A 22,487-nucleotide genomic window follows, 5' to 3' on the forward strand; every position below is an offset into this window, starting at 1 on the left:
GTGGCAATTTTGGGTACGTCTCTTTCAGTAGATATTGGAAGGGCATTCCATGTTGAAGTCTGTGTCCCTGCCTATGGTAGACTTTGAGACTAGAGCAGATTAGTAAGTGTGCCAAACAACCATTAACAGCTTGTTTGGTGAGATGGTGGATTCTTCAATATCTTCATGCTGTTGGCTCCTAGAGGCATAGCAGGCTATTCGAATCATAGGATTTGACTGGAATTGGGTATCCTTTTCAGCTTTCAGCAGTGATCAACGCAGATATGTGCTGCAAAAATGCAATCTTTGGAGGTCTGTTAAAACCCAGCATTTTGGATGTCCCTATTCTCATGAGAGCTAAATTTGTCTTTCTGAAAACGCAAGTACAAAGGGGGAGACAAGCCAATGCATATCCTCCCCTAGCAGTAGGAAAACGCACAACAAGGTGTGGTAGTTGCGAGGGGGTTATTTACCCCTCCGTAGTTGCAAATTATCAGTACCCTACTTGGGCTTAGGAAACTAGCAAAAAGACCAAGCTTGGAAGAGGAAGCCTCCCTACAACATATGGCATGCTTCCAGTAGCGGCCCGTGGAGGGAGTGCCGTGGGGCGGGGCGGGGGAGGGGCAGGGTGGGGGGTAGTAAACTCCGGCTCACGGCCGACCAGAGTAATGTAACTAAATAAATAAAACAAATTTCATTGCGCGCGCTGAAACGCATTTGGCGTTTCAGCGCGCGCAATGAAATTTGTTTTATTTATTTATTTAGTTACATTACTCCAGTCGGCCGTGAGCCGGAGTTTACTACCCCCCACCCTGCCCCTCCCCCACCCCACTGCCCGCGGGACTCCCTCCACGGGCCGCTACTGCATGCTTCATCATAGGAAACCTCTCCTCGCCCTTGTAGGATGGTACCACAAGGTCGGACTCAACCACCAAAAAGCAGGGGGAGGGAGTTCCTAGATAAAGTACTACTGGACAGTGAGGGATCCAGATAAACTAAAAATACCTAGAGGTACCCAGGTTATCATCTTTAATATTGGGAGCCTCTTGTACGTATAAAACCTATTCTGAGACTGAATGTAAGCTCAGCGACTCAATCATCCCCCTTACGCCAGCCTGTTTCTGCCCCTGTTGATTGCCCATACAGGTTACACCCATTCATCAGGGCCAAGGATCTCTAATGGACTGGCCTATTAACCGTTTTACCGAGGTGAATCCTACGTTGTTTGTGATTAAATAGACCCTAACTAGGGGGATACTGACTACAAGGTGTGGGAGGAGACATTGTCCTCTCTAGTCACACATTCATCAAAAGGCCCATTGTTCCTTACGCCTATATGAGCTCCTAACCCAGCCGCTGATACCAAGGCTGGGTGAGGAGGTCATATAGTGAATATACCATTCAAGTCAGCTCATGGCCAATAGTGCCAATATCTTACAGTAACCACTTTGTATTCCCCCAATGTGTGCAGTTCTGATTAGACAGTATAAGCAAAGCTGGATTCCTGTATGCAACTTCATTGTTCACCTTTATGGCAGTGCCCCCATTTCAAGAGTGTTGCTGCTGAATTGTAATGTGCTACCTATGATAGATGCATATATTTTGGAAGAAATTCTGGAAATGTAATAATCTAAAAACAAGAGTTTACTTCAAGAGAAATTGTATATGCTGCTCCTTCTGCTTGCATCTCATTTTGAGGTGAAAATAGTAGCAGCATGTATTGATTACAAATGTGTGTTCCTCTTTCCAATGGATGGTTGTTAAAATATTCTCAATTGCCTTTAGGGTGCAAATATTCTTCTTACAGACCATGGAGATGTAAAGTTGGGTAAGTAACTCTATGTCTAGTATTTGTAGTTTTTTTTTGCGCAGTTGAGTTTGTCCTGATTTTAGGTTTATGTCATGCCCGGATGAGGCCACAGTTTAAGCGCACCCTGCTGACTTTGTGTGAGACTTGGACGTCATTGAAGGAGTTGTATGTTAACTTTTTTTAAAGCTCCTGTGTGCCTGTTATTCCAACTCATTGCCTCAGAAGCAAACCTAAACAGCAGAGTTTTGGAAATGAGTGCTGCAGGGTTCCAACTTAGCTTTCTTCTTATAGCAGGGATGTAATCTTCTCCTATGAAGTGCTATGTAATGTCTTTCTTGCTGTGAAACATTAGTGTGATATAGGATTTCCGGACGCCTCTTGGCTACTCTAGCTGCAGCATTCACCAGTCATAATCTTCTCATCAGCTTGGCACAGGCAGGAACGTGCCATTGACCTAGTTTAATCTCCACAGTACCAAACTATCAGAAATTGGTAATCCTCAAGATAAGGAAAGGTTGTTTTTCAGTGTCACCATGTTCATGTGCTCCAGTTAAAGATTGGTATCTTCAGGATGTGGCTAGACATGGGTTCGAGGCATGTGGGCTGCTGAATTCATATCTGTGCATAGATCGCCGCCTAGTGTTGGGTCCGGATGATTGCATATTGTTGTCCTGGAAGAGTCTTCGAAGTATCACGAGATAGGTGGCTCCTCCCCTGGACTACAGTGCGCATGGGCATCCCCTCCATCCTTAGATTGTTTTTTTCCGCCATTGGGTTCGAATGTCCTAATCTTAGCTCTTTGAGTATTTAGGAAAACTTTATTTTTGTCAAGCCAAAAGGCTTTTAAACTTGTCGGTATTGTTTTACGTTCGGCGCCAAGTATTTTTCTACAGTTGATTCTCTAGAAAAGCATCGAAGTTAGCCGTTTGCCCTTCGACGCCAGAGGCCCGATCGAGATCGACGATGGAAACCTCAAATTACCCCTTTAAGCGTTGCCCTCTTTGCAACGCTAAGTATGCTCGCTTCGACGTGCACCCCGTGTGCAATAAATGCCTCTCTCCAACACACAACGAAGCCACCTGTATGGCGTGTTCCAGGTTCCGATCGAAGAAAACTCTTCGCATTCGTCGAGCAGCTCGGCTCGAGGCGCAGAAAGCGGCGCCAAACCCGGACAACATCTTCGGGACCGAAGATGAAGAAGTCGTGGACCTTGAAGTTCTGGAGGGACTATCGGATACGGATTCGGAGCGTGAATCCAACTATGATGCCGAAGACGAGCGTATCGTAGATGTCGAGGAAGATAATGCCGTCGATAAGGTAGGAGACGACGAAGAGGCCCTTTGGGCCGAGGGAGATGGCTCGGAAGATGAGCTAGGCCCACGTGTCGGTGCAGGGCCCGAAGAGGCACTCGATAAGGCTCAGGTCGAGGGATCGCCACACGGCCTTACCCGAGATCTTTCCTCTCGTTCTACAGCTCCGCTTCAAAGCCCGGCTTCGAACTATCCTACGGAGCCATCGGTCTCGAAAGCGCCATCATCCGGTCAAGGAAAACCGAAACTGAAGGCACAGGCACCGAAATCGAAACCGAAAGAGAAAATGACTCTCAGCGGCGACAAGGCCTCGAAGCCGTCGGAGCCGAAGACACAAAAGACGGCACCTATGACCTCGGTCATCGGCGCTGACGATCGTCGATACGGGAAAAAAGGGCAACTCTCAAGAGCCAAACCCTCCCAATCCTCGTGCCGAGAAACCAACGTCTGGTATGGGTCTCGATGCCACACCAAGGAAGGTCTCGAAGGACCATGTCAAGTCCACGACACCGTCCCCCTTCGTAAAGAAGACGGTGTCGGAGTCGTTATTTCGCATCCAAGACCGGGCTTCGCTGCTCACCGCGACAACAGCCCCGCAGCCGAACACGGCCTGCACGGTTCAGACCGTGTCGACGCACATCAAGTTCGGATTACCACCGGCGGTGCGACCAAGGATGTTCGACGCACAGAAGGGTCCCGCACCGAAGAAAGGTATCGACACGAAGAACGCTGTAGAAGCGCCAAAAGGGGTGTCAATGGGACAAACAACTGTTGAAGTACCTCAAGAGGATGAGGAGCCAAGGCAGTTTATCTCTTCTGGGACTGGTAAACTTTCACTACATAAAAGAAAGATAGTGCCAGAGAAACCTATGGAACCATACAGAATTCCATTTAAGAAATAGAAAACCACATCACCAGTTCTTCTGGAACATGTTCAAGATTATGGACAGGAGCCTCACTCATTCTCACCCACACAGTCTGATGTGGATGCAGGAGATTATGGTGCTGATGATAGCACTTATCCATTGACCACTGACCCTGACGACCAAAACCAACCTTGGGTGGACACTATTGGTGCGGGGGACCATCATACTGCTCCAGACACACAAGCATATGAGGTGAAAACATCTCCAACTGAAGATGCTGCTGCCTTCAATGCATTAATTGAGAGAGCAGCTGAGAACCATGATGTACAGCTCCACACTGATCCTATTGAGGATGATTTTCTGATGGATACCTTCTCTACCTCAGAAAGATCTGTTAAAACTCTGCCCATGCTCAAGGGTGTCCTAAAACAAGCTAATGAAATTTTTAAGGAGCCCACGAGGGCAAGAGTACTGAACCCTAGGATTGAGAAAAAGTATAGGCCAGCTCCTGTGGACCCTACCTACATAAGAGGCCAGCTGCCTTTGGACTCGTTGGTGGTTTCCAAGGCTCGGAAGAGGGCCAACTCACAGACAACGGGTGATGCTCCTCCCCCTGACAAGGAGTCTAAGGTCTTAGAAACATCTGGAAAGAGAGTTGCTGCACAGGCAGCTAACATTTGGAGAATTGCCAACCCTCAGGCACTTCTTGCTAGGTATGACAGGGCGCATTACGATACCCTAGAGACACTGCTACAGCACCTCCCAGATCAATATAAGGAAGGAGCAGAGTCACTGATTAGAGAAGGGAAGCTCATAAGCAACGCTTCCATCAAGTGCGCTCTTGACGCAGCTGACACTGCAGCTAGGGCTATTAACACCAGCGTCATGTTACGACGACATGCTTGGTTAAGAATTTCCGGATTCAAACCAGAGATAAAAACAACTATACTCAATCAACCTGTCAACCCTCACTCCCTCTTTGGCCCAGAGGTTGACACCACCCTAGAGAAAATCAAAAAAGATACAGAGACTGCAAAGTCTATGGGGGCTCTGCAATCACAGCAGTTTAGGAGTGGGTCCTTTCGTCGCTCTACCAACAGGGGGCCATCTAGAGGTCAGAACTCACAGCAGTCGCAGTACACTAAACAAGGTACGCAGACCAACTATAATAAAAACCACAGAAGTGGATACCGTGGCAACAACGTCAAGGGTAGAGGCCGAGGAAACAACAGCTCCAGGTCCTCCGCCACCACCAAACAGTGCCGCCTTGTCACTGCCCCCCGACCACATAACACCTGTCAGGGGGAGACTCCAACAGTTCCTGCCGGTCTGGAAATCCATCACCACAGACAGGTGGGTGAGAGAAATTGTCCTGTACGGTTATTGTCTAGAGCTCACATCCACTCCGCCAAACATACCACCAAGACACCGTCCTATGTCCGCAGAGCACTTGCACTTATTGCACCAGGAAGTGCTCAGTATGCTCCACAAAGGAGCCATAGAACTAGTGCCGGTAAAAGACCAAGGATCAGGGGTTTACTCACTTTATTTTCTGATCCCCAAAAAGGACGGGTCTCTCAGACCCATACTGGACCTAAGACCTCTGAACCGTTACATTCTGTCAGAGCATTTTCACATGATCACCCTGCTGCAGGTGCTGCCGTTGCTCAGTCAGGGAGACTTTCTCGCAACACTAGATCTAAAAGATGCGTATTTCCATATACCCATACACCCATCACGCAGAAAATATCTCAGGTTCACTCTTCAAGATCAACATTACCAGTTCAAAGTCCTCCCTTTCGGAGTAACAACGGCACCAAGGGTGTTCACCAAGTGCCTAGAAACTGTGGCAGCACACTTAAGGAGACAGCACATACACGTCTATCCTTATCTGGACAACTGGCTTATCCAGGCAAAGTCCGCCCGGCAGTGTGCCAGCCACGTATCCCACACCATTCACCTTCTTCAGAGCCTGGGATTCTCACTAAATTATCCAAAGTCCCACCTTCAACCCGCCCACGTACGGCAGTACCTAAGCGCGACCATAGACACTCTGGCGACCACGGCACAACCCAATTCCATGAGGATCCACAGCATGCAGTTGCTAATAAAAAAGTTCAGACCTCAACACTCCCTACCGACCCAAGCGTTATTGCAGTTGATAGGCATGATGGCTTCCTGCATCTTCATAGTCCCGCACGCAAGATTACATATGCGCCCGCTTCAGGAGTGCTTAGCACGTCAGTGGAATCAGGCTCAAGGACAGTTGAAAGACCTAGTGTTGGTCAGCGGTCGGGCATACAACTCTCTGCATTGGTGGAATCCACAAAACCTTGCCAAGGGCCGACCGTTCCAAGAGCCTGTACCACAAATAGTACTGACGGCGGACGCGTCTCTCCAGGGATGGGGAGCTCATGTACTCAGTTACACAGTGCAGGGACTATGGACAACACAGCAGAGGGGGATGCACATCAACCTTCTGGAACTAATGGCGATCTTCTTAGCAATGAAGGCATTCAAAGTCCACTTGTGCAACAAAGTCGTGTTGATCCGGACGGACAACATGACTGCCATGTACTACATACAGAAGCAGGGAGGAACACACTCTCCACAGTTATCTCACATAGCTCAGAGCATGTGGAAGTGGGCCATTCGGAGAAACATCTTCCTCATGGCGGAACACCTCCCGGGCAAGGACAACCAAATGGCGGATCTGCTCAGCAGACACAGCCACCAGATGCACGAATGGGAAATACATCCATCAGTACTCCAACCGTACTTCCAGCAGTGGGGTCATCCAGAGATAGACCTCTTCGCCACAAAGGAAAACGCAAAATGCCAAAGCTTTGCCGCCAGGTTCCCGCATCCACAGTCGCAGGGCAATGCGATATGGATGAACTGGTCAGGCAGATTTGCGTACGCTTTTCCCCCAGCACCATTAATACCGCTAGTGGCACGCAAACTAAGGCAACACTCACTGACGCTCATCCTGGTTGCTCCCACGTGGGCACGCCAGCCATGGTACACCACCTTTCTAGAACTCTCCGTGGTACCGCATCAAAGACTGCGGCTGACACCCAGGCTTTTAACCCAGAGCCATGGCGCTATTCAGCACCCAGATCCGCAACAGCTAAGCCTAGCGATCTGGCTCCTGAGATCTTAGAATTTGGCTACCTCAACTTGCCTCCAGAATGTATGAATATCATCAAAGAGGCAAGACGACCCACGACCAGAGCCTGCTATGCGGCTAAGTGGAAAAGATTTGTCATTTATTGTAAAAATAATTACATCAATCCGCTGGATGCATCAACTCAAAACATTATCTGTTACACTTATACAGATGCAATCTAGCATACAATTCCATCCGTATACATTTAACCGTGCTGGCAGCTTACCTTCAGAACAGGCAGCACCTCTCACTGTTCAGAGTGCCTGCCATCAAAGCCTTCTTGGAGGGACTCAAACGAGTGATTCCTCCTACGCACCCACCTTCACCAATCTGGAACCTGAATGTGGTCCTCACCAGACTAATGGGACCACCTTTTGAACCTCTACACTCCTGTGAGATTCAATTTCTAACCTGGAAAGTGGCTTTCCTAGTAGCCATTACTTCATTGAGAAGAGTTAGTGAACTCCAGGCACTAACCATTCAAGAGCCATTTATACAGGTTCATGCAAACAGGGTCGTACTACGCACCAACCCTACATTCATGCCCAAGGTGATATCACAGTTCATATGAACCAATCCATAGAACTACCCGTGTTTTATCCTAATCCTGAGAATGTAGCAGAGAGAATGCTCCACACTTGATGTCAAGAGAGCTCTTATGTACTATATTGACAGAACACAAAATTTCAGAAAGACAAAACAACTGTTTGTTGCCTTTTCTCCACAGCACAAAGGCAACCCCATTTCCAAAGCAGGAATAGCTAGGTGGATCGTTAAGTGTATACAAATTTGCTATCAAAAAGCTAAGCGCACACTAACGATTCCTCCAAGAGCCCACTCCACACGAAAGTTAGGGGCCTCCATGGCTTTCCTAGGGAATATTCCTTTACAGGAGATATGTAGAGCAGCCACATGGTCCACTATACATACATTTACAAAACACTACTGTGTAGATGTACACTCAAGACAGCAGGCAGCTGTAGGACAGGCTGTTCTCAAAACTCTTTTTCAGACTGCTGCAGCTGGCACGGACAGCCGCTGCTAAATGGAGGGACTGCTATATAATCTATGCACAGATATGAATTCAGCAGCCCACATGCCTCGAACCGAATATGCTACTTACCAGTATGCATCTGTTCTTGGCATGTAGGGCTGCTGACATTCATATCGCCCACCCACCTCCCCGGCGCCTGTGGAAGCTGCAGCATTCAGTTCTTACTAGTTAGCATGGTCATCATTTACTGTATTCCACTCCATTTCTGCCACAATGGCGAAAAACAATCTAAGGATGGAGGGGATGCCCATGCGCACTGTAGTCCAGGGGAGGAGCCACCTATCTCGTGATACTCTGAAGACTCTTCCAGGACAACAATATGCAATCATCCGGACCCAACACTAGGCGGCGATCTATGCACAGATATGAATGTCAGCAGCCCTACATGCCAAGAACAGATGCATACTGGTAAGTAGCATATTCGATGTCACAGTACAGTTTCAGACAACCAGTATTTTTAGTTTAGACTGATTTAGTGTCAATAATTTACTACCCATCCCATTGCGATCTTACACAGAAGTGTATTAAGTAAAACATTCTAAAGGTGGGTGCTCGTGTCCAGCCCAGTTTGACTGAAATGGAGGAGGAAGATACTTTGGGACTTGTGGAGAAGAAACAGCCTTATCTGACTTAAGCCAGTACACCAGTATCCTACTGTCCTTAAACTGGATACCCGAATGCCACTCAAAGTGAAAGTCAGCAGTAAATGCTGGAGGGACATGGTGATGGGGCATTTTAGGTTGTTCAAATGCACTCTGTAAGTGAACATTTCAATATAGTTTGTATTCTGCATTAAAAAACATAATGTGGTGATCTTAGTAACTTCTTCGACAATTTGAAGAGTTAGCTCAATATTTAAATGTTATTGTTCCATCCATAATTCATCCCTGGAATCCTATCTGCATAGTGGGGAGAGCAAACTATAAAATAAAATGCCAAATGAGCCAATATTCATAATGTATCATTAAAACAGTAAAGGCTCCTACTGTGAATGGTTTTGTAAATCACATTGAAATATTGACATATTTGCCTAAGTCATTATTGGTGGGCTTTTAGAAATGCTTTGTGTAAATAAATTCTTTATAATTCATCTTATGTTTTACAGCTGATTTCGGCGTAGCAGCAAAAATAACCGCTACTATTGCAAAAAGAAAATCATTTATTGGTACCCCTTACTGGTAAGACATGAATCACTGCATCCTTCGTAGCTTGACCATTACCATATAAGGCACACAACAATTGCTAATTTTAAAGAATATTCAGAAGTGGAAAAATCCTCAAATTTCTATCTGCTTGCTGGGGGCACTGTTCCTCATTAGGTCTATACTGAAATCCCAGGATAGACTCTGCCCTTTTGCTATATAATTGCCAGGACTAGCTCCTCTCCAGCCCTTGATTCCGGAAGAGAATATGCTCCTCTCTATAGTTTTGAAAGCAGTGCGTGGAAACACTTGAAATTCCATTTCCAAATATTTACTTTTAAAATTATCCAGCTGCCTCATATTACATTTAAATGGAGGGATAACTGATTCAGTCAATATCATTTCATAAGTTTTTCTTCAAAATGTGCGGGATGAAGTCAGGGGAGCGTTTCCATATAAAAACAAGCATTGGCATAGTCAATAGGTCTCGCCTTTGGGACCTTATAAGTGTTTAGCCATGCAGCACATAATCATCCACCGGGCAGATTTCTGTAATGAAACTAGTACTTATGTAAAGTGCTTTGATACCTTCATTTGCGCTACATAGTGCAAGAAATAAAAAGGAATGAAAGGAGATGTGCTTGCAGATTTCTGAGGGGGTCGGAGCGAAAAGATGCACTCTGTAGATTTAGGCTGTGCCTAACTGCTGTTGATGGTTTTTTTTTTCTCCACAACAGTTAGGGTAAAATGCTGGTTGCTAACGTTCTTCTGTTTTGTTTAACCAGAAGCATGATCATCCGGTCAACAAATGGTTAAGCATCACAATGTAGCTATTTACTGAAACCCCACAAGGATTGTTCCTTTCCTCCCCATGACATGAGTGGTTTTTAAGGAGCTTTAACTACTGTAGCAGCTGCTTGTTTCCTTCCAGGGTAGGCTTGTTGGCCAAGGCCCGCTCATTAGACGGTGCTGACGATTCCGCTGAAAAGTAAGATGTCACTGTAATTGATTTAGTTTCTGTTCCTTTGTGTTTTAGAGAAAACGAAAGCGCACTCTTGTAGAGGTGGGGTGTAGGGGACGCGCCTTCTAATGAAAGCAGCAAGGGCTGTAAATGAAGCCTGATCCAAAACAGATGGCAGCCTGCGCTCCGCCGCTGCTGGCTCCTATTATATAATGCCAGTACCAAATCAGTACCAAATCAGAAAGCGAGCACAGTATAGAAAATCAGGAGCCGAATTGGAAGAAGGCGGAAGTGAGTTATCCCTGTGGGCAAGTAAAGGCGGGGCTGGAGTATGATGCATCTTGGTGCAGAGTAACAGATGTCGGCCTCTAATAGGATGAAAGGCTGAGCAGACACGCTAGGGTTCGAACCTGCGATTGTGAGGTCAAACATAAGATTAATAGGGTGCTTGCCTTAAAGTTAAGATTGCATTATATAATGCCAGTACCAAATCACAAAGCGAGCACAGTAGAGAAAATCAGGAGCTGTATGTGTAAGCAGAGGCCTCGCTACCTCTGCCGCCACTGTCAAAACACGATTCTGCTGCCTTCCTCCTTCTACAAGTCAACTGCAATGGGCCTAGCATGACAGCGAATGCACAAGTTTCTCATTGCAAACAGAGCATTGGCAGGGCTGTGCGTGTGCATGTGGCATGTGAAGGGAGGGTTGGTTAAAAAGAATGGCGCGAGAGAGAAGCGGGGGCGAGTGAGCACGGCAGCGCGGCGAACGTACTAATTAAAAACAGATGGTGACATGACCCGGAACAGATGGCGCCCCTGCTCGTAACCGTAGGCGGATACATTTTCTAGGAAAGGTGGGACATGCACCCGCCTTTGCCTAATTGTGTGCTGTCTTTTTAGAAAGAAGCACGCAAAGCCCAATAGAAAAAATGCTAAAAAAAAACATGCACTAGCGTGTAAAAAGTCCAGAGTGATTTCAAGAGGTCGTTTTCCTAGAGCAGCGCATGAGTGCTGCGCTAGGCTCGACCTTAAAAAAATAGTAACGCTAGAAAGGATACAGTTTTTAATTGTAAGTTTAAACTAAAAAATGGGAATTTAAAAAAATCACATTTGGCGCGTCCTCGTGCCTTCTTTCAGTATGGGTCTCTAAACGCACAATAGTTATTTTTCCAATTTGTTGGACAGAGATGTATACTTTACAGCCCTTTATTCTTTGTAGTTTATACTTTATGCTTGCTTATGTGTGTTTATTGCATTTTTGCACATTTTTCCATATTTTGTGTCACTCTTGTATTGATTGGGATACAGATCTGCTGCTGATAACATAACACCTCTCTGGTGTGAAGTAAACCCACATTAGCTTGAATGGGTATTTGAAACACCTCAGAAAGCTGGCCACCTTTGACTAAGTGATGAGTGCAGGTATAATGTTCTTATATTAAGCAGCATGTTTTTGAAAGAGTCTGCAATACGAATACACCTCTCATCCATCGGAGACCGGGGTACAAGGTTTGAAGACAACCATTGATATCCTGCAAAACCTGATTAATCTTACTTCCAATGCCATGTAGAACAAGAACCAATACTAGATGACAGGACAGGTGGCTAACCCTGAGATTGATTAGTCAAGGAATTATTGTAAGCTGGATGGCAGTAAGTGGTGTGGAAAGTGACATTACAGCTATGGAATTTCATACATTGTGCCACAAGGGGCACAAGTATTTCCAAATTAAGTATTGTTGTCGTATTGGGTAGGGTAATAGTATGACAGTTTTTAATGTAGCACCCTCCACTGACTTGCAGGCAGCCCTCTCGAGGAGCAAGCTCTGAAATGACTCTTACCTCAACTGGCCTGGAATTCTCTGATAGCTTTAGGCAATCATTGAGATATTGCGATCTTTATGTAGAATCCAGACCTGAATTTCAAACCAATGTTTCCTGATAAACCGGCAAGGTTGAAAATCCGTTTCTTTCTGGGTGTGATTTATGAGGACAGGTGGAGTTAAATCAGTTGTGTCTTTAGGTTTCCTGAGGAGGACAAGTGAGGATTCTTCACCTTCTGACTCACAATTACATCTACTCACAAGAGTAGTAGGAAGTAGCCGGCACTACACTTCGCTTGCAATGCTGAAACTCTGTGTCCTTTCCATTCCGGATTATTTGTTTTTTTGTTGGCGACCGGTTTCCTGATTTTTATTCAGGGGTAAAAATAAATCAGATATAAATAAAATCGTCATTAGTAAGCATTATCACAGTTTTGAGCAGCCTCCCACTCAACATAGTGTGTATGATTTCTGGACATTATTTCAAAATATTTTTCCTATAGGGTCTTTTCCTGGGAAATAATTTGTTGATGCTCCGCTTAAGACTGCTCTTAAATATTGCAAGACAGCTGTAATTCTTTTCTCATGGTTTATAAGAATAGTATGTTAATGTATATTCAGTGATTTCATGTATGTTGGAATGTTTTATATTTAGGATGGCACCAGAAGTGGCAGCAGTGGAAAAGAATGGTGGATACAACCAACTGTGTGATATATGGGCAGTGGGGATTACAGCAATTGAGCTTGCCGAACTTCAGCCACCAATGTTTGACCTTCATCCAATGAGGTGAGTGTACTTGTACACATTTCTTTAAGGTAGAATGCATGGAAATAATTTCCAGTCGGATTATCCTTTCCTAAAATATGGATTCTATAATTGTTTTGAAGGTCTGCTGTAAAATGCATCACATTCTTTTGCACAATTTTGAACGTTATGTATTTCAAAATGAATAATTTTTTCTTTCCCATTTAGAGCTCTGTTTTTAATGTCCAAAAGTTATTTTCAACCTCCAAAACTGAAGGAAAAAGCGAAATGGTGAGTCATTAAACATACTATAATAAAAGCAACCTTATTTATTACTTGCTCAACAGTGGGAAAATATTCTTTACTGTTTTGTTTTTGTACCTTCTCCTTATTTTTTATCCTCTACCTGTATTATAACTGATCAAATGCAAAAATTGATATGAATGGTTTATTCTATCTAAATAAAAATGTAAGGTGCATTTTAGTTACTCTTTGGTATTGGACTATTTTTGGAGTAGTAGGTTTATTAATTTAGAAATTTGAAGACACAGAAAAGAGAATAATTACCATACTCATCCACTCTTACATCAGACTATCATTTCTGAATCAAAGGAACATAATAGAATGCCTTTGCCAAAGGAAAACACAAGCCGGCACAGAAGAGACTAAAGGACAGGATTTATGTAAGAAAGCAGACATAACCACCAAAGCAATAGGTATTACACATGCAGTTGATAGTTCACTCCATATGCCTTCAAAAAGCTCTTGTTGATATTTAGGGGAAAATATGGCACTTTGCCCTTTCATCCGTTGAAGCTCACAGAGTATTTGTTAATTTCCTACAAACCCATTTTTAACCCCCACATTTAAACCCCATCGAGAAGGAGCCACTAACTGCATCGCCCTGACAAACACAAGAATCTGAAATCACGTGGAACAACTGTACTGAGTTTAGAAGCTAGCCTTTTCACTTGTTTGGGTCTCTGCCTTATTTTAGCACAGACACCATGGCAATGTTTGACTGTGATTTTAACGAATTTGACCTGTGAAGAAATGACCTAAAATTTTTTATCTCATTGTGAGTGATTTTTTGTGATTACCTCCTCAGCAAGGCCTCAACCTTTAGCTTGGAATTTCTGTTTTTATTTTGTGCAGAAAATAAATCTTATCCTGAAGTGTTGTATGTCTGCGATATTTATATATGAACAATTTTGTCTTACAATAAGTGTTCACAGGAATTTCTGGATTTTAAAATGCTGAAAAAGAATTCAAGGGGCAATCGGTTGAGCTTATACTCAAGGCAAAGCTAACATAACAAGTATTAGTCATTCAGGAATATGGGAAATCCAATCAGAACGTGGGATTTTCTTTTCCTCCAGCTACTGAAGACGCTGGGTCTGTTTGTAAAATTGAAATAATAACTGAATATTTGTGGTATTGGTTATCACACATATAGTAGAATGTGGACTTATGAGCACTCCTGTGACCTTTCTTAACAGGAATATTGGAATGCTTTTAGACAATACCCAAATACTGTTTCATATTTTGTGTTTTTTTAGATTTGTTTTTTAAATTTTCACGAGGTCCATATTTACTGGAGTAATTCTTGATCCTTTAGATGAAAGCAATTTGATTATTTACTAAAGACCCTTTTGTTGTGCAGCAATCAATTTCTCTGCACAGTCATGTTATATGCGTAATCTTCCAAATGAGTGTTTTAAACTATTTTATAAATTATTTTAAAGGTCAGCAACGTTTCATAATTTTGTCAAAGTCTCATTAACAAAAAATCCAAAGAAGAGACCAACAGCTGAGAGACTTCTAACCGTAAGTGTTTGTAATACTTGAACATGTTTTCACCTCGCTGAAATTAAGGCATGGAAAACATTGAAGTATGAAATGGTGAACTAAAAACAAGTAGTTTCTTTTTACAATAACAATGTGCATTTAAAAAGTGTTGTTAATATTTGATTATATAGTTTCTAATTTTGTAAAATAAAGCATTCTATTTTGTATGCAGTCAAGGTAATTTGCAATTGAACTAAAACAAACATTTTTACACACACGCATGTGTTACATAGTGACTCTGTGGTTGCAGCAAGGACCGGTTTCCATAAGGAATTGATTTTTTGTTTTGCTAATAACATGGACGCCATTTACTAATCTTGACAAAACTTTCCATAAACAAAAAAAAAAGTTAATCCACCTATGCTTATTTCTGGAAAGTTTCATAGTGATCCGTCAGGTGAGGTCTGGAGGGAAAAAGGGGGGGGGGAGGTGGTCTCCAAAACGCAGTTTGCCAAAAACGCTGTTTCCCCATGCAATATCCCATAAGATTTTTTTTTTCTGTAAAATCTTTTTGAGTTTTATAACAAAATGGATCACAAAATATTCCAATCAAAAAGACCGTAAGAAGTCATCCAGAAGCTATATCAGTATTCCCCAGTTTCTCAGGGAATTCCTCTTCACAGATTCATCGCCATGTATTACCAAGTCTAAACACCTAATGTAACTCACATATTCCTGCTTAACAACACCCTCCCTCCTTGCTTCTTCCCTTCCCCATGCATACTCCAAATTCTTGAAATCCTCTCTAAAGATGTCACTCATTCTTTCCATCGTGACTGCCTGCCACAGCCGGGCATGCCATTGTGTTAGGGCAGGGCCCTCCCTCTTCTTCCATCCGGCTATTGCAAGCTTTTCTGTTCCTAGGCAGAGCCGCACCACATCTCGGTCAGTATTTGTTTGATATTTCAGAGGAGTCATTTAATCCCAGTAGATCATAGTCCAGGGAGTCTGGGATTTGGTACCCCAAGATGTCTTTAATGAATCTCGGACCAAAAAGGGTGGATTGTTGAACAGTCCCACCATATGTGGCGAAAATGGCCCAGCAGACCACCGCCCCGCCAACATAGGTCTGACGTATTTAGGTGGGGGTGGGGACATTTTCAATTTAGTAGGGTATAAATACTAATTGTAAAGTACCACCCATAGGCCTAAGGAGAAATTGTGATGGGCCGTGTCCTTCCATAATGACCTCCAGTGCCCCTCCGGTATATCGCGTCCCAACGTGCGCTCCCAAAAGGTAATGTGACGTGGTTTCTGTGAAGGTAGTGTATGGAGTAGCAGGGAGTATAGAAAGAATGTACTGCCCTTAGTTGCCCTAGCCCCCTTCACAAAGCGCTGTACTTGAGTGAGCTCCCTAGTCGCTGCCTCCAGAATTTCTGGGTGTAGCACCCAGTGATGTAGTTGCAAATAGTGGAAGTGTTCGGTATCTGAGAATCGGAAGACTCGTTGACAGTGCTCAAAGGTAAGAATGGCCCAATTGCGAAATAGGTGGGATAATATGAGGTATCCCCTCTCTCTCCATGCATCAAATGAGTGCGGTTGTAGCGCCGACTAAAAGGCCGGATTATAGTGTATTGGGGTGAAAGGAGAGGGGAATGTCATCCACATGGCCATCTTGACCACCTCATCCCAGGCTTATGGTTGTTCTCATGAGTGTGCTTATGTATGCATTGAAGGGGCGGTCTGCCTTTGGTTTCCATAATATATCCCATATGGCTCTTCCCGCCATGTCCATATGGAGCCAGTGCTTATCTGACTCTCTCTGCGACCATTCTGTAATGACGCGTAATCGGGTGGCTTTAAAATCGAGATTCGCTTGACCCCCTTTATCTTTTTGACGTCTAAGCAATTTAAAGGGGAGGCGGGCACTTTTGTTTTGCCAGATAAACCTATTTAGCAGTGTTCGCAGTGTGTTCAGGTAATCCCTCTGAAGGTCAATTGTTAGGCATTTGAATAGGTGGAAGAATTTCGGTAAGACCACCATCTTAATCACATGTATTCTACTGCTCATCACCGCGCAGATTGATCACGAGGCTATATAGTAGTATGCAAACTGAGGCTGCAGTGATCGAGCCCAAAGCACTACTGCTCTGGAATACCGAAGTAAATTCCCAAATCTCAGTAGAAAACTGGAAATATTGCTGCGGTCAACTAAAGATGCTATCCCCTAATTATAAATTGCGCTTGATCCATTTTAAATATTTACACAGATTCTATCGTACCCCCTTACAGCTGCACCGCATGGGCCTGAGGCAAACTGCTGACTGCTGGAGATGTAGAGCGGAATCAGCCACCTTTTTACATGTAGCTTGGGAATGTCCTTCCATTGCAAAATATTGGGTAGACATATTTCACATCATCGGGGAAGTACTGAATACACCAACAACACCTGATCCGTTGATAGGATTATTGGGATTTGTAAAGGGCACACCTGCAAAACTTCGGAACTGCATGCCATGCTTTTGTTATTAGCTAAACGCTGAATAGCCATTCGTTGGAGGAAACTGAAAAACCCCTCAGTTAAGGTATGGCTAAGCGATGTTATATAATGTCAAACTCAACTCTGGCTGTTTTGGGAACGTATGCCCACAGCATCTAGACCTAAGGATATCTGGAGCCCCATAGGGAAGTGGGTGAGACTACAACAATCTGAAGACACTAAAATACCCTCACTTGCTGCAGGTACCACTAGCACAAGTCCCCTGATTGTATAAAACAATTATTGTCATACTATGCTGTAACAAATGTCTTTTGAATTGTGGTAAGCTGCATGCTTTAGATGTTCGAATGTTTAGATAGTAATGATAAATTGCATATCGATGTTAGCATGCAACTGTCCTAAAAAGTTGTTTCCTTTTCGTTGCTACCGCTAAGTTTACATAAGTAATGGATGTTATTTACACTATGCATGCATGAGCTATCCTGCACGTCGTATTTTGTGAAAATGCAAATAAACTTGTAAAGAAAATATTTTTAAAAAATCACGTGTATTCTACCGAGCCATGATAAGTACAGCCTGGGCCCACCTCTTAAGGTCATACTGCATCTGTCTGAGGAGGGGATGGTAATTAGCCTGAAATAGACTTGAGATCTTAGGAGTTAATTTGATGCCGAGATAGGTAAGCTCCTTCTTCGCCCACTGAAAGGGGGTCGTGGACACCAAAACCCCAACTTCAGTGTCTGGTAGCGTCAAATTAAGGAGGGAGGACTTAGATTAATTAATACGAAAGTCCGCCACTTCAAAGAGTTGGAGCCCCCTCCGCAAAGTTGTCAGGGAGGTTTGTGGGTTTGCGAGGATTAATAGAATATCATCTGTGAACAGTGAAATCTTATGTTCCACCAAACCAAAACTGATACTCTTAATGGCCTGGTTTGCCCTCATCTTCGATGCGAGGGGCTCTATATGCAGCGCGAAGAGGAGGGAGGAAGCGAACGTTCCTCTTTTTTTCACCTCCCTAGGTGAAACAGCTCTGAGCCCACTCCATTAACAATTACTCTGTAGCAGGGAGCAGCGTGTTTGGCCGGACTATCACTCTAAAGGCTTCATAGAAGCCGAATCGCTTCAGGGTGTGGAACAAAAAGGTTCAGTTCACCCGATCAAACGCCTTCTCGGCATCTAGACCAAGCATTACTGCTGAGTTATTTTTTATGTAGCCTTCTCGATCAGATGTATCACCCTCCGGACATTATCATGAGCCTGCCGGCCTTTAATGAGTCCCGATTAAGCCGGGTGACTCAGATCAGGCATCAGGTCCTCCAGTCGCGAGGCCAGGATGTTGGAATACACATAGAGATTGAGGAGTGCTATGGGATGATAAAAGCCACAGCTCCCTATATCCTTACCTGGTTTCGGTATGACCGTGATGACTGCCTTCCTCATTGTAGGGGTTACTCTTTCACTCTCTGTCAAATGATTGAAAAGAGAGGGTAGGCAAAGGATATGTTCTGCGCTATAAGTTTTATAAAATTGAGCAGTCAGACCGTCTTTTGTATTCTTGTTCCCTGTCGTGCTACGTCAGTTTATGGGCCTTCTGTAGGAGCGTAATTCTTCCTCTAGGGTGAATCTCTCCTTGGTCCTTCTTGTTCCTGGGTCGGTAGTGACTCCATTGCTTCGATTCGCCCCCGCTCCTCTCGGATTCTCATACTAGGCAGCGGAGACCCCCATCCCTGCCCCCCTGTTCGCCGCTGTCACCTCAGGTGAGAGAGTCACCCGTTCGGTCTCTCCATGCCCCACTCCTCTGTTCACCGGTGCGACTTGGGAGCCGCTGATCTTCTCCTGTTATCTCGGCGGGTGTGGCGACGGCAGCCCAGCCACACAGGAACATGGGCACCACCCTTTGCAGTGGCCCTGCGACCTGCAGCTCAGCAGTGGTCGCGACGAGCCTGTTCTGTAGTAGGGGATCTCTGTGTATAGTCATAATCTAGTGAATCGTCCCGCCCATGTGCGTGGACCCCGGAGCAATAAAAATAATCTCTTAAGTTGTCAAGCCATTGAGACCTGCACCTACACTTAAGAGAGAATTCAAAGACAGATAATGCAGCCTATATCCACAGGCTACACTGTCCAGTACTTCAACTAGAAAATTCCACCAACATCCACCAACAGCACTGCCTGCCCAGCTTTTTCCACAGAGACAAACCTGCCTCTACCAGCAAAAGCCTCCGAAATGATAGAGAGGGAGGAATGGACAGACAAGCCCCAGTGGCTGCCATTATGTGGCTCAGAACAGGATACTGTGCCTTTAAGAAAACTTTCCAGAACTTTTCCAATATCCCAGAATGCACAGCAGGTCCCTTTTACTTTCAGTTCTTTTTTCCGGCTCCTGCTAGCAGGACCCTGGAGCATTGAGCTCTCCCTTTTCAAGGGTTTATTTGGAATTAGTCACTTTTCAAGTGCTTATTACGTACCTTGTTGCCTTCCTTCTTGTGTGTGCTCTGTGTTGTCAACATGCCTGGTCTGTTTGACAAGTGCCCAGAGTGCGAGAGAAAGTAGGCCAAGTCGGACCCACACAGGGTGTGCATCGTCTGCCTTCCCCAGACCCATGTTCCAGAGGAGTGTGACATTTGTCGATCTTTCTCAGCCAGGACCCTGAGAGAAAGGATGAAGATCAGGCTCCAAGGCCTGGAGGACAGAAGGCTGAGGGAATAAGGTGGGTCAGGACATGCTGAGGCCCCTGGGGGGGCTCCCCAGGGGCAGGAAGCCCAGCAAACGTCTCCGTCATGGCCGGGATGGCTGCGGTCTGTTCACCGTCTCGGGGAGAAACGGCGTCGACGCTCGCCGTCGAGGGAGCTGAGCAGTCCACCGTCGACGACATCAGCATCTTCGTCGACGCCGTCGACTTCTCCGTCGAGTCATCGGGGTCGAGACCAGTCCCGGCGTAGGCGCTCGCCGTCGAGGCGAGGTCGCCGTTCGCCGTCGACAAAGAGGAGAAGGTCACCGTCTAGGGGATCCCCGACGTCGAGGACCTGTCGGAGGCGTTTGCCGTCGCCGAGGCAGCGCAGGAGGAGTCCTGACGCCGGTAGTCCCTCGGGGTCGCAAGGGAAGAGGACGGAGTCACCGGGCTCGGTGTACTCAGTGGTGTATACTCCTCCGCCTCCTCCTCCGCCTCTGCCTCCGCCTCCTCCTCCTCCTCCTCCTCCTCCTCCTCCCATTCTCCTCCTCCTCCTCCCATTCCTCCTCCTCCTCCTCCCATTCCTCCTCCTCCTCCTCCTCCTCCCCCATTCCGCCACCCCCCATTCCGCCGCCTCCTCCTCCTCCCCCATTCCGCCTCCCCCCATTCCGCCTCCTCCTCCTTCCCCCATTCCGCCTTCCCCATTCCGCCTCCTCCTCCTCCTCCTCCCCCCATTCCGCCTCCTCCGCCTCCTCCTCCTCCTCCTCCTCCCCCCATTCCGCCTCCTCCTCCTCCTCCTCCTCCCCCCCATTCCGCCTCCTCCTCCTCCTCCTCCTCCCCCCATTCTGCCTCCTCCTCCTCCCCCATTCCGCCTCTCCTCCTCCTCCCCCCATTCCGCCGCCGCCTCCTCCTCCTCCCCCCATTCCGCCTCCTCCTCCCCCCATTCCGCCTCCTCCTCCTCCCCCCATTCCGCCTCACACACCGTTGGGCCCGCCTATGGCCCCGCCACGGTCGGTGTCGTTGCCTAGGTATCCGACGCCGCCTAAGAGAACTCCGAGGCCGCGGCACCAGGTTACGCCGCCGTCGCCTGCGCCTGTGAGGTCGGCTGGGCGGCCGAAGACCAGCAGATCGCGCTCCCGCTCCGGACGGAGAGGAAGATCACGGAGCCGTGGACGGTCGTCATCGACATCTGGGTGACGCCGCAGGAGGCGCAGAGCCAGATCCCGCACCCAATCGTCTACCAGGGACTACTCGCCGACGCTGTCGGACTCGCCAGTGACTGGTGTATCGCCTGTTGACGATGTAGTCTCCTTCCAGGAGGTGCTACTGAGGGGTGCGGCCAAGCTAGGGATCACGGTGATGGTGCCAACACCTAGGACGTCCGTGATCTCCGAGACGCTGCACAAGAAGCACATGTCTCGCCCCCTGCTGCCACTAGTGCCGGGATTGGTGGAGCCCGCTACGGAGTTGTTCCTCACTCTGGCGGTGACAAAGCCAGCCCCCTCAAGGCTCCTGAAGAAGTATCGGGCGCCGGAATCGGACCCGACCTTTCTGAGGATGGACCCGAAACCGGACTCGGTCATCGTGACGGCGGCAAGGAAGCAGCATGCTACCACTCCTTCCTCGACAGTGCCGCCTGATAAGGATAGCCGTTGGCTAGACTCGGCGGGCAGAAAGGTCTGTGGGACGGCTTCTACCACCATGAAGGCGGCGAGTGCCGGGGCTCTGTTGGGGCGCTACGACCGTGCCCTATGGGAGTGTCTCCAGCAGTACGCGGAGCTGCTGCCTCGCGACAAGAAGGAGGACTTTCTAGAGACTGTGCGTGAGGGGATGCTGGTGCCAAATTAGATTATCAGCGCGGCGGCGGATGTGTCTCTGTTAGCGGCACCTGGATATTGTCATGGCATCAACCAACGGCGTCACGCTTGGCTTCGCCTTACCTCACTCAAACCGGAGGCACAACAAAGAGTGGCCAACCTGCCCTTCTCGTGGGAAACACTGTTCGGCCAGCATGCGGAAGACGAAATGGCCCGCATGAAGACGGAGGCGGAGACCCTGATGGCTGTCGGGTTAGAGAAGCCTGAGAAGAAAAAGCGCCCGTTCCAGAGACGGTTCGGGGCTGCAGGCAGAGGGCGTGGGCAGGCCTCGGGACAGCAGCAACAACAGCAGCAGCAGTTCCGGAAACCCTTCCAGAAGCGCCAGAAGGGTAGAGGAGGCCAGCAGTCCGCTACAGCGACCAAGGGCCCGGTTGGGTCTCGGCCCTGAGCGGTTACTTCCCCTGCAACCGTTACCCACTCCAGTGGGGGGGAAGTGTTAAATCTTTTCTGGCAGAGTGGAGAAAAATTACTCAGGACAAGTGGGTGCTGAATATTGTTTGCAATGGATACAGTCTTCGGTTCATCAGCCCGCCTCCAGCGATTCCGCCGGTAAACTCACAGTATCAACTGCGAGAGCTCCAGGCGGAGGCAGATATCCTGTTGTGGAAAAAGGCGGTGGAAGACGTACCTCTGTCTCAAAGGGGAAGAGGTCTGTACTCTCGGTTCTTCCTGGTTCGCAAGAAGGACAAGAACGAGTTCAGGCCCATTCTGGATTTGCGGCAAGCAAACAAATGGATTCGCAGAGAGAAATTCCGCATGCTATCGTTGCACCAGATTTACCCTCAGCTGCGAC

General features: G+C 46.7%; 1 protein-coding gene across 2 annotated transcripts in view; it reads left to right on the forward strand.

The window, feature by feature from the left end:
- The window catches only part of MAP4K5 (mitogen-activated protein kinase kinase kinase kinase 5), a 525,125-nt gene that overhangs the window by 185,258 nt on the left and 317,380 nt on the right, over positions 1–22,487 (forward strand). For both annotated transcript variants that reach the window (XM_085626992.1, XM_085626993.1), the window contains exons 7-11: positions 1,765–1,807; positions 9,294–9,366; positions 12,769–12,900; positions 13,087–13,149; positions 14,604–14,685. In XM_085626992.1, coding sequence (XP_085483118.1) covers positions 1,765–1,807; positions 9,294–9,366; positions 12,769–12,900; positions 13,087–13,149; positions 14,604–14,685 — 393 coding nt within the window. The remainder of the gene's footprint in view (positions 1–1,764; positions 1,808–9,293; positions 9,367–12,768; positions 12,901–13,086; positions 13,150–14,603; positions 14,686–22,487) is intronic.

Source organism: Triturus cristatus, chromosome 9 (assembly GCF_964204655.1).
Source record: "Triturus cristatus chromosome 9, aTriCri1.1, whole genome shotgun sequence".
Lineage (NCBI taxonomy): Eukaryota > Metazoa > Chordata > Amphibia > Caudata > Salamandridae > Triturus > Triturus cristatus.